Source organism: Carassius gibelio, chromosome B16, assembly GCF_023724105.1.
Source record: "Carassius gibelio isolate Cgi1373 ecotype wild population from Czech Republic chromosome B16, carGib1.2-hapl.c, whole genome shotgun sequence".
Lineage (NCBI taxonomy): Eukaryota > Metazoa > Chordata > Actinopteri > Cypriniformes > Cyprinidae > Carassius > Carassius gibelio.
The window spans coordinates 30,503,603-30,517,526 of record NC_068411.1 but is presented as its reverse complement, the minus strand read 5'-3'; the positions used below and the strand labels follow the sequence as shown (position 1 = coordinate 30,517,526).

The 13,924-nt window shown below is 31.1% G+C and overlaps 1 protein-coding gene across 1 annotated transcript in view; it reads right to left on the bottom strand.

The window, feature by feature from the left end:
- The window catches only part of nkd2b (NKD inhibitor of WNT signaling pathway 2b), a 37,541-nt gene extending 27,445 nt beyond the window's left edge, over window positions 1-10,096 (bottom strand). Inside the window, exons 1-3 of the mRNA XM_052577607.1 lie at window positions 9,862-10,096; window positions 9,433-9,459; window positions 9,235-9,320 (exon numbers count right to left, since the gene is read on the bottom strand). Of these exons, the coding sequence (XP_052433567.1) occupies window positions 9,235-9,320; window positions 9,433-9,459; window positions 9,862-9,886 (138 nt within the window). The 5' untranslated portion in view covers window positions 9,887-10,096. The remainder of the gene's footprint in view (window positions 1-9,234; window positions 9,321-9,432; window positions 9,460-9,861) is intronic.
- Window positions 10,097-13,924: the final 3,828 nt, after the last annotated feature.

The window sequence follows — 13,924 nt, the reverse complement described above, 5'->3', positions numbered from 1 at the left end:
CTTTATATCTCATAATTCTGACTTTATATCTCATTATGTTGAGTTTCTCGCAGTTCTGAGTTTATCTCACAACTCTGACTTTATATCTCATAATTCTAACTTTATATCTCATAATTCTGACTTTATATCTCATAATTCTAACTTTATATCTCATAATTCTGACTTTATATCTCATAATTCTGACTTTATATCTCATAATGTTGAGTTTCTCGCAGTTCTGAGTTTCTCACAATTCTGACTTTATATCTCATAATTCTAACTTTATATCTCATAATTCTGACTTTATAGCTCATAATTCTAACTTTATATCTCATAATTCTGACTTTATATCTCATAATTCTAACTTTATATCTCATAATTCTGACTTTATATCTCATAATTCTGACTTTATATCTCATAATTCTAACTTTATATCTCATAATTCTGACTTTATATCTCATTATGTTGAGTTTCTCGCAGTTCTGAGTTTATCTCACAACTCTGATTTTATATCTCATAATACTGATGTTATATCTCACAGTTCTAATATATTTCATAGTTATGAGTTTATTTTTCAATACTGACTTTATATCTCCCAAATCTGATTTTATATATCATACTTATGTCTGTATATCTCTCCATTCTGACTTTATGTCTCATAACTTTGACTTTACATCCTTCAAAACTGCGTTTATCTTTCAATTCTGAGTTTATATCTCATAATTCTGACTTAATATCCTATCATTCTGAGTTTATATCTTCTAACTTTGACTTTATATCTCTCAATTCTGACTTTATATCTTATGACTTTGACATTTATATCTCTCAATACTGCATTTATCTCACAACTCTGACTTTATATCTCATAATACTGAATTTATATCTCGCAGTTCTAATATATTTCACAGTTCTGAGTTTATCTTGCAATTCTGACTTTATATCTCATAACTCTGACTTTATATCTCTCAATTCTGAGTTTCTTGCAAATCTGAGATTATATCACAAAATTCTAACTTTATATCTCATAATTCTGAGTTTATATCTCATACTTTTGACATCATATCTCAACATTTTGAGTTTATCTTGCAATTTCAACTTCATATCTCATAACTTTGACTTTATATTTCTCAATACTACATTTATCTTTCAATTTTGAGATTATATCTCCTAATTCTAATTTTTTATTTCTCAATTCTGACTTTACAGGTGCTTCTCAATAAATGACAATGTCGAGAAAAAGTTCATTTATTTCAGTAATTCAACTCAAGTTGTGAAACTCATGTATTAAATAAATTCAACGCACACAGACTGAAGTAGTTCAAGTCTTTGCTTCTTTTAATTGTGATGATTTCGGCTCACATTTAACACAAAACTCACCAGTTCACCTGTATATCTCATTCTTCTGAGTTTATCTTGCATTTCTGAGTTTATATTTTCAAATATTTGTTGTGAAAAAAAAAAAAATTTAAATTAAAAATTTTTTTTACAGGTTTATATCTAGCAATTGTCAGTTTGTATCTAGCAATCTACTGCAAGGATCTTTCTACGCATTTTTTAAAGATCACCAATGTGGAATAAAGGAAAAGAGAACAAAACCTACTGAACACTCGCTGTTCCCCCTTCATCGCACCCCACCACCTCAAAGCCTTCAGAAAAACAGGTCCTGATCGCCCCACAGCGAGCTCGAGGATTTCTGCTGTACAAACCAGAAACAGATGTCTGCAGGGGCCACGCTGAAAGAGCCCGCTGTTCTGGACCGACGCCACATGCTTCCCATTCACAGATGAAGGCTCACGGCTCGCCGACGTCAAAACACAAACCCAAGTCGTCTCACAACCCCGAACACCGACTTCGTTTTCCTCGAAACCACCACAGCAGTTTCAACCAGGAGAATGTCGGCTATTAAACAAAGGCGCCAATTTGAGCCAATAGTGCAATTCAGCTCCATCAAGACAATGGAAGAAAAGAAAATCAGAAGGAGAAAGATGTCATTGAATGTGACGCTCTTAAACCGATCAGATATTCACCACACGCTGCCAAAGCAAACACCGCTGACTCGAAGCGAACAAACCCAACTAAAACAAGAATATACACAGCTCTGTCGAGGTGAGAAAATCTGATTTCTCAAAGTAAACATGAGATTACAGAACGAGTCCACTTTGAAGAAACATCAGCATATTTACGATCAAGACTGACGTCATGCATCAGGGCTTATTAAATCTGACGGATCATGTCACCCTCCCCATGTTTTATGAAATAAACATTATATTTTAGGAGCTTAGCTTGGCCAATGGTTAAAAATGGACAAAGCAAACAACTTTAAGAGCTAGGAGAGATCCAAATAGTTGGTGTTAACAATTACAGCCACTTTGCAAATTTCAATTAAGTCTCGATTAAAGCTCGATGTAAAGCACACAACATATGAGATATATTACAAAAATGATGTAAATAATATAAAAAAGAATATGCATATATATATACACATATTTTAAAAAAAGTATATTAATATTAAATCTATTAAGTATGCATAACTACTTACACATATAAAAAAATATGAATTATTAATTTTCATAATTTATCTATTTAATCACTATAAACATTTATTTCACAATTTAATTGATATAACATTTCATTTTCAATTATAAATTATAATCTAATTATTTATACAGTTTCATATCTTCATCATAAAAACTGCACCAGTCAAATACTTACAATTGTTATAAATAATGACATTTAATAACTTAAATATTATTTATAATTTATATTACTATTTACTACAGTTTAAAATCACATAAAGAGATTAAACATTTAGTTCAATATAAATTGCTTTCATTCATAGTTTAAACTTGAATTTTGAAGCCATTGTGCACATAATTTGTAATTATTATAAATTAATTAAATTATTATATATAATTATATATTTAATTTAGATCTTAAACAACGGTTTACAATACATACTTGGATTTTAAAAATGAATCTTTAATTAAAAAAATTATTATAAATTAATTAAAAATGACTTTATTATTGTATATAATGATACGTATATTTTATATATAATTGTTAACATTAATTATTGACATCTATATAATTATATACAATACATATCTTCATTTATAAACTTCATTTATAATTTATATTACGATTTACTGTTCATAATTTCATTTAAATAAAATTGCATCTTTAATTATGAATTATTTGTTATTATAAATTAATTATTGCATTAATCAGGCAAGGCAAGTTTATTTATATAGCACATTTCGTACACATCGGTAATTCAAAGTGAAATAATAATGAAGAACAATAATAACAAAAAATTAAAAACAATTAGAAAATTATTTAAAAATTGACTTATTTAAAAATTGCAATATCTTTTACCAGAAAATACTAAAATTTGCCTTTCTGATTTCCTTTCTGAAACTCTTCTGTCAAATTTCTTAGGCAGGAAACTGAATTTACTTCCAAATCAAATTCCAGCTGAACTTCCTGTGTTATAGCCCATTTCTGTAATGTTTCCCCGCTCCATTTCTATCGGATTGTTCCTACTTCGCTTGCATCAGTGGCTGGGAACATTTAAGAGGAGAGGGGCGTATAAAGGTGGAACGCTTGTGTCATTATTGGACTGAAGAAGTGGTCAGTGTGCGGCAGACTGTTGATGTTTCCAGTGTTGGAGCTCTTTAAGAACGGCTAGTCTTTATACGGCTAGTCCACCTCAGAGCTTTCCGTGCCGGTTTTTCACAGAGAAGCCTCTTGTCTGGCTTTCCAACAACATTGCTGCTATTTTGGCTGCTCATTTGGACTGGTCATTTTGATCTCACCTCTGGAGATCTGTCTTAGCACGGTGCCAAGTGTTTATTCAGGTAAGAGCCGAACACCTGCAATGATCCGTCAATCTGGCCTCTCTCAAAACCAGCCAACTCATTCTTTCCCTATCGCTGTCTCCTTCAGGAACAGAAACCAAAGGCTGTGTTTTTTCAGGGAACGTCTTTGATCAGCCAACAATCATCTGTGTGTCCAAGTCCATAATTACCCCACATGAGCAGCTCCTTTCACTCAACGTGCTTTAATCTGACGTGCAAAACTTTCAGGAGGAGTACAAGAACCACGAAAATATGTCAGGTCGTTCCAAGCCCATATGCAACATGAAAGATGTCATTTTTATTAGTCATTTTCCACACAATAGTGACTCTAAAAAGGACAGAAAAGAGCATAAAGTAGATGATTCATATCCACTATTTTTCTGAAGTTATATGATATCTTTATGTGAGGAACAGGAACAAATTCTGGCAAAAAGCTTTAAAATAAAATAGATTTCTTCATACAAAACTATCATGGCGTCAGAAGGTGCATTACATTATTTTTTTATCATTTTTGCAGCTAAATAGATGTTATGCAGAGAAAAAGTTTTTAGTTTGGTTATTTTATAGTTATTTTATATTGTCTTGGCATCTAGCTAAAATAATATTTTAAATATTTATTTGTTTTAATAAATGTTTTTATATGGTAGTTTTAGTTCATTTAGTTTTAGCTATAAAACTTAAACTAAGTACTGTGAAGCACTTAAAATAAAACAAAAATGAGAAAACTGCCTTAGAAATGATCAAAATTATTTTTTTAATGATTTTAGTTTTATTTAGTTTAATTTTATATATATATATATATATATATATATATATATATATATATATATATATATATATATATATATATATATATATATATAATTTTATTATTTATAATTTAGTAATATATATATATATATATATATATATATATATATATATATATATATATATATATATATGTATATATAATTTTATTATTTATAATTTAGTAATATATATATATATATATATATATATATATTACTAAATTATAAATAATATATTTATATATATATAAATATTATATATATATATATATATAATTGTATTATTTATAATTTAGTAATATATATATATATATGATTTTATTATTTATAATTTAGTAATATTATAATTTAATTTAATTTAAATATATTTTTCAGTTAATTTTTTTTCTGTTAATTAACAAATTTTTTAGTTTCAGTTTACATTATTTTAGAGCTAAATACGAAAAGTGAAAAATTAAAAATGTTGTGACTAGAAAAAAAAATTATACATAATATATTTATATATCTGAAATATTCATCTAAAATTAACATTTTTATAAGGGTCCTATATATTTAGGTTCAGTTATTTTAATCTAATGGCAATGTATAGGTACTTTTCTATACAATTAAAGGGAAATAACTAAACATAAATACAGGAACCAGATATAAATGCTAATTTTAAAAGAAAATTTCAGACAGCATTATGAGCTCATTATTGCTCACTGAACACAAATGGCTTTCCGTGTTAATACTCGGGATCTCCACACCAGGAAACCCTGGGAAACTCACTCGTCTGTCTCTGTGGCTCTATCGGAGAGCTTTAATAATCCCAGCTCCGCGCTTTGAAGTAAAGGACCCTGACAATGGGCTGAAGGAGGACGTGGCCCTCTTCCTAATCTCTGGCCATCAAGATTTCACCTGCCTCCCAAATCCTAAAGCTGACTTTAAAAGCCGGCCAGACACAATTACTGGACACATTCCCTCTTTTCCATTAACTTCAAGGAATGTTCTGAGTAAAGTCCGTATTAAGCGCTTTAAGCTCATTCCAACTCTAACATCGTCTCTTTTTAACAAAGTTCTTTAAATAAATGCATGCAGTGAACATTCAAATGAAATGATTTGTGGAAAGAGGGAAACTTTGTGGAAACACCAATGTTTTTTTTCTCTCTTTCTTTACATGCATCATTCATTTATTCATCAAACACATTGCTAACAAGGATTCTGTTTACTGCAGAATAACAAACCTGTGATCACTATGTTTTCAAAAGCACAAAGAGCAGATTAGACAGCGGCATTATTCACAAGCCTCATTCAGATGCACACATGCATTTCTTCTCTTTGCTTAGACATAAATGCACACAATATGAGAAATCTTGTTGGGATATTAACTACAACAGGACTAGTTCAATCAAGTGACTCACGGTTGAATATTTGAACCTTTCTCATTAAGAATCGATTCGATTAATTTCTGTCCATTTCAAAGATGCAATTGAGAGGTTGAACTTTGAACTGATTCAATTAAATGAATCAACTGAACCATAAATCAAACAGTGTGTTAAATGAGATACTATTATAACATCTCTTTTCGAACAAAATGCATGTAAAAAGTGCGTTAAAATCATTACAGAATTGTATAAATCATTCTGTGTCAAACCTAAGCGCCTTGTCGCATTGTAGTGCACATGCATTTTCATAAATATTCACAGATTAATTTGCAATGCAATTCCAAAAGCGATATATATGGCATCACAAGAAATCGATCTAAACTGCAACGTGTTATGCAACAAATCTTAATGGTTCAGTCCTAACCAGAGTTTAACATCAACCAAACGCTGACCTCAGATGGACTCACATCAAAAGCTGGAGTCTGAAAGTGCCTCTTTCACTTCATCCACCCTAAATAAACAACCTAAACGCGTCTTATCACCAAATCAGAAGTTTCAAAGAGTCTTTCAGGTTCTTGTCGACTGAAAAAACACAAACCAGAGCCAAAACTTGTCCCGGTGCTTTTCCCAAATATCTTTCCCATTCGTGACGGGAGGGACTTTTCTAAGGCTTTCTATCAGTTATCAGTTTGTGATTATGACGTCCTTCAGCGTGAGAATAATCGAAATGACGCAAAACCATGCACAGGTGAGACTAATTGAAGTCGGAGTCTGTATGATTCATTTCTGATCATTTCTTTGAATCAGTTCTGAGATTTCTGAGATCGAATTTTGAATTGAATCTTTAAAACGGACAGTTTGACTCCATCCACACAAATGATTCGAGTTGGTTTGATTCAGTCCTGTGTATTTCTGACCATTTAAATGAATCGGTTCAGAGATATCTTTTTAAGATTGACTTTTTAATTGATTGTTCAACAAGTTTCTTCAGAACATTTATGTGGATTGGATCAAGTTGGTTTGAATACTTTCTGTCAATTTTAATGAATCAGTTTTTGTGTTTTGAAGTGAATCTTGACAGCTTGAACCTATAGTAGACACAAATGAATCAAACAAACTACTTAGTGTCCGTTTGCTTCATTTCTGTACATTTCAATGAATAAAAGATTTCTGTTATCGTATTTTGATTTGATTCTTTAAACTTTGAACCCATACACAGAAATGAATCAAACTTGTTAAAGTGAATCAATTTGGTTGATTCCTGTGAATTCCGGTCCATGTTCAAAATGATTCGAACAAACTTGATAGAATTGGTTTGATTCACTTTTGTTAATGTCTTTAATTTGAATGGATCAAATCAGAGATCTTTTTTTAAATATGCATTTTAATTGATTCTTTGAACAGAAATGATTCAAAAAAGCGTTTTTATTACTTAAGATGCACTGATAAATCTCTGTCTGAACACGTGCAGAAAAAGTGCATTAAAATCACTGCAATATTCAAATGTACGGTGTGAACAGAATTACTGGCACACGTATGCCATGGGGCATGTTATTCTTTGCTGTTGTTAATCACTGAGGTTAGGGCTGTCAAACAGTCTCAGGTTATGACAAATGCCAGAAAACAGACGCATTGTGTGGTCAGAGAATGAGACAAAACTCCTGGTCAATCTCCTATAAGTCACTGTATAATCTCAGCTGTTAGTTAATGCAGCTGTCAATCACACAACGTCCGCTGATGATGTCACAGTCCTGTAGGGACCCATCAGTTTGGCCAAACACGACAAAAACAACAGCAGCGTGTCGCTGCACGGCTCTGAGAAAGCACACTCCTGTCTGTTTGTTTCAGTCGCTCTAATGATGATTTCTCGGGAGTGGGAATGTGGTCTTTGGCAGCGGGGCTCACCGCAAGTTGTTCCTTCTGTGGTGCAGCTCCCGTCTGGGCTCTTGAGCGATTCCTCCAAGATTCAGCTGAGTAGTGCTTTCTGAGACGCGTTTCATGGGTCGCTTTTATAAAAGCATTGCAAATCCAGTCTCAGAGATGCCAAATAATTTTAAGGCAGCATTGCATGCACGTCTTGTCAGCAAGCAAACTTGAGACACATTTCATGAGTCAATCTGAGTTTGATTCACAAGCTTGTGATTCGATCTGATTTTAATATAAAGGCAAATGAGTGACAAAATATCACTCTCTGCTAACAACACAATAAACCCTGTCAGATGGTACATTACTAGCTTAAAGTGATTTGTAAACAAACAAATAAAAATGTGAATAACATTTTTTATAATTAAAATGCATTATATTTTAACATATTCATATAATCAATATATATTTATTATATTTGTAGCCAAACATTAAAAAGAAAAATTGCACGTAAAGAAAATTTAATACTAAAAATATTTTTTATAATTACTTTTTAATGGTATAATTATTTGGATGTTTATGATGAATTTATTCAAACCTGAATTTGATATTGAAGAACACATTAAGTTAAACTCGTATAGTGCATATATTTAGCAAAATGCTTCCATCTAGAATTTATTTTTCTAGCTAACTATTGCATTTATGGTCACTGAATGGCATTTCTTACATGCCGTTGTTAACAAGCTGTGTTACTGATGTCTTTCTGCAGTTAAAACACTGTTTAATTGATGCTTCATTTCAGTTTCTGTTTCTTTTAACACCCTCTGATGTTCATTCGTGTTTATTTTGTGCTGTAACTAGTAGTAAAGAGCAAGAGATGATCATTGTTTAATGTTTGAATGTCATGATAAAATAGACAGAATTTGAAAGCTGGGGCTTTGTTTCACATCAAAAGTAACAAAGCACAAGGATTATTGCATGTGACGCATTACAAATAATGTTTCATGAGGTTTTTCTCATGCATCAACTGAAAAACAGCATAGATTGATTCTTGGAATTGAAAAATCAATATAAGCTCATTATATTTTCTAATGCATAAGTGTTTTTAGGATGTAGAATGGTCAGATATTGTGTTCGACTTCAGTTAGGATGCTGCTTTAGAAGATAGATGCTGATGTATTGCTCAGAAACGCATCTAAAGTCATATTTAAGCGTCTTTACATAAATGCATTTACACAGCAATCACAGATGTATACTTTGATACTGGAGGCTGCCAGAGCAGGCATCTTTTAATCTGGCTTTTATGCACCATTAAACTGAATTTTGAGCTATACAGAGCAGCCTTAAATCAGCAAATGCACAAAAACAAGCATTTCTTACCTTATAATCTTTCAGACCGGTGTCATATCTTTCGCCTTCGTCAACTCCTCTTCTAGAAGTAATGCTGTTCGCAACAAAACTGTCCCCTGAAGGTGGATTGAAAAAGCATTAGGAAATGTTCTGCAACATTCAAGCCATAAATAGTTAATGCATAACAAAAATAGACGGACTCAAAACTGTGACGAATGTAAAACTCACCCTCAGGATTTTCCCGACGTTTGCAAGCTGCATCCCAATGACAAAGACAAAATCGAAGTATTATTCATAACATAGTTATGCATCAAAAGCATGCATTCATAGGATTGGCGAAATATGTGTCCAAATGATATATAAGTGGATGGTTTTCTGATTATTATGGCTATGCTTAATTGATGTTCTGATCATTACCTTCATACAAGACCCCAAGAGAAATTTTGACGAAGCTACTTTCACGATGCACAAATCTTAAACTAATGAGATTTCTAATCTCAGAGGCTAACAAATAATAATATGCTTGCCTAATAACAAAAAAAGCTATTTAAAAAAGCTATAGAAAGCTATATTTAAATTGTAGAACAGACTCAAATCCGGAAAAGTTCCTTTAACTCAATAATCAGCAGTAAACATACGCATAGAGCGGTAACTCACCATGTTTCGACTGAAGTTTCCCCATTGTATCACTGCTGTGGTTAAGAGGACTTGTGCATCTCTCGGTCCCAGTTGAACATTATATCCATATATATTCAGAGGAATGAAAAAGGCAAATCCTTCAGATTGCAGAAACACACGAGAGACACGATCACGGTGAGTCTTGAAAAGCGTGTGTGTGCGTGTGCAGATGAACATGTGAAGTGAAGTGAAGTGCAGGAGAACCCTTCAGTTCAGTTGAGTCCGGCCCCCTGCAGCCCCACTGCTGCCCCCTACAGGACACGTCCAGATAACAGCACACTTCATCGAAGTGCATCAAGTCAAGACAGTTTTTCTGAAATATCATGTTTAAGTATGCAAATGAGGTAGAAATATGCACTAATTTGAACCATGTCCTGACCTGAAATATGAACACTGGATAAAGCCAGGTTCAAAACTCCTTTCATTTTGTTGATATTTTTATAACTCCATAAATCTGAAAATAGCCTACTATAAAATAAAATGTTCAATCTATATATCAAGTGAATGATGCATGGATTAGAATACAGCTGTAAAGTTTGATGTGTTTTTTTTTTAATATAAGTTAAATAGTATCGCATAGATGCAAATAGATTAAGTGTAATAAAATAAATACAACTAAATGATTGAATGAATAAATGATTAAGTAAATAAAAACAAAAAGTAAAATAAAAATATGAGTAATATTTTTGAGTAAAATATAAAAATAAAAATAATAGAATAACGTGAAATTGCATGAATGAAATTAAAAATAAATAATGAATGAGCAAATAAATGAATAAAGAAAACTAAAAATAAATCAAATGAATGAATGAATAAATGAATGAATGAAATGAACCCAAAAAGTAGAATGAAATACAAGTGATTAAATTAATAAATAAACAAAATAAAAAATATAGAATGAATAGAAAAATTTAAATAATGGAATAAAGTTAAATTGCATAAATGAAAAAAATAATAATGAACGAACAAATAAATGAATAAAGAAAAAAAATCAATTCAATGAATAAATAAATGAAATTGAATGAGCAAAACACAAGCAAAATGTTGAAGAAAAGTGGTGTCGTGAAGAAAAAAGATGCAGCAAATGTGTCTAAACAAATGTGGGGGTCAATGTGGGGTCAAGTGTGTTCCTATTAAACCCAAGTACCTCAACTTTCTTTTCTTTTTAAATAAATCATAATTTTTTAAAATCTTTTCTTACATTGAAGAGGGGATCTGGGCAACATCTACAGTACAAAATAGAGATTTTGACTTGGAGCAGAAAGAAACAACGTAACAAGTAGCCTAAACTGTAATCATAATCGCCCACATGATGAAAGCTCACCTGAACCTCTGTTATTACACCAGACCTGAACTCAGGGATTTAGAAAGGGGTCAGAGGTCTACAAAAAACACTTCTGCTGTTGTGAGTCTCGTCTGTTTACAAAACGCCATTATAATATTTCATCAGACTGTAATGACTTTCAGTTTCAGCTGATGTCATTCATCTCTTTTCTCAAGAACCTGTCAGACAGAAACACTTTTATCATTCAATGCACTCCATTCCTTAACTTGAGAAGTTGTGTCACACTTTTTATTTTGATTAATAAATATCAGCCAATAATAATTTTCACATTAAAGCTAATAAACGATAAATGATACCGATATTATACATCTTTGTAAAAAATTAATAAAAATAAAGTATATATATATATATATATATATATATATACATATATATATATATATAAATGATACACAAAAAACACATAAATAGTTTTTTTCTATAATTAAATATCGGCAAATAAACAATCTTTTTCATATTAAGGTTAACAAACGATAAATGGCCGATATTATAAATAAACACTACTTAAAGAAAATTGATAAACTCTAAAAACTAAAGTAAATCGTTTTATTTTATAATTAAATAATATGTATCAGCAAATAAATAATAAATTTTCACATTAAGGCTAATAAACAGTAAATGATACCCGATATTATATATATATATATATATTATCTATACTATACAGGTCAACAACCGATAAGCGGACGATATTATAAATCGACATTACTTAAAATTGATAGACTGTAAAAACTAAATTAAATAGATTTTATTCATAATTAAATATTACATATCAGCCAATAAATAATAATTTTCACATTATGGTCAATAACCGATAAATGGCCGATATTATATATTTATACTATTTACAGAAAACTGATACAATCTAAAAACTAAGGTAAATTGTTTTTATTTAGAATTAAATATCGGCCAATAAATAATATTTTTTTAATTAAGGACTATAATCCCTAAAAGGCCGATATTATAAATCTATGGTATAGAATAAAATGGTATAGAAAACATTTTCACACAGAAAAAATTACAATTACACTAACATTCGTTTAAATGTAAAATTTTAAGAAAAAAGACTAAAATATATATTTTTTTAACACTTACTGTAATAATTTGTTTTATTCACAACTTTGAAAACATACCTTAAAAAAAAAAGAGTAAACAATAAAAAATAAATAGCTTGTTATATGCTAAAAGCGAATTAGAAATTTTAAATAAGTTAAGCAAAATGTAATTTTATTTATATATATACATCTTTTAACTTCAGCAAGTCAGCAGTTTTAACAGAAAATGCAAGCTCTAGTTTTCAATTCATACTTGAACGGTCAATAAAGAAACATTTTATCACATGCAATTAAAGACAAAAAGAAAAATAAGAGATGAAAGCATTTTGTGGTTGCACAGAGAAAGATCTCTTGTAATACTTAAAGAGTGGAGAGATTTGCGATACTGATTTGCCAATAAGCAGCGTAAACCATTCTTTTATTTCAAACAACAGCTCATGTATCTCTTTTCAATCCTACAGAACAGCCTTAAACGTCTCATGTTATTAACTCTTCAACTAATGTATTAATTTTGGCAGCTCCGTTGATATTCCAGCGCTTGAGGCCAGAAACTGTTGAGAAATTCAGCAGCGTTATAATGTTTGCTTTGTTTAGGAACTCACTGGCAGTGGTATAAAACACTGCAACAATAAGGCTTTTGACGATACTTTTCTTCCTCCACTGATTAGATTCAAACAGCTACGTGTTTTTGGACGAGAAACTGTCAGGGAGAGAAAAAGCCTGAAGACATTGCAATTATGGCTTTAGCCTGACACGTTTTAATCTCACATCATATCGGAGGAATGCCATACAGATACCTGCAGGTGTTTACCTGTTTGATCAGGTATCGGCGGGAGATGGGACTCATCAACAAGCTCTTTGTGATTATGAGATTCGCTTAAAACTAATTCTCACAACGTGAAGCTTTCCAAACGGCACAACAAAGCAGGCCGCTTTAAATAAATATGGTGTCAAACTGGTTTCTAAACAACTAAAGGTCAAACAACATGTGAGAAAGCTGACTCTGAATGAATGCATGTGTGGGAGAATGCAATCTTATGCTTTTTCGTTTCTGTTTAATACCTTAAACAAAAAACAACCAGTATCTGACAGGAACAAAATACGCCAATGTCACACAATTAATTGCATTAGCAACACTGATCCTAATTACTTTTTAGATCATGCTTTTGCACTGCAAAAAAAAAAAAAAAAGCAATTTTAGTCTAGTTTTTCAGTGCAAACGTCTAAAGATGCTTAAATCAAGATGCATTCCCTTCAAAGGCATTATGACACAAGTCGTCTTATTTTCTGTGAATTAAAATGAAGTGAGTTTACGTTTAAAACCAAAACAAATATCTGCCAGTAGATTCCCATTGACAGATATTTGTTCTCGCTTTATGCATTAAAACTCACTCCATTATGTTCTATTTCTCAGAAAATCAGACTTAATTTCTTCATTTTGCATCTCAAGTTAATGCATACTGATTTAAGGCTATTTCGATATTAAAAAACAAAAATGGATTCATTTTTTGCGGTGCATGTAATGTTTAATGCCATGACTTTCTGTTATGATTTAGGAAGTTTGTAATGCTTTCAATTGTGTGGGAGGGCGATTTAAGACTTTTTGAGACTCCATAGAAAATATATATTCAGGCTTTGCTCA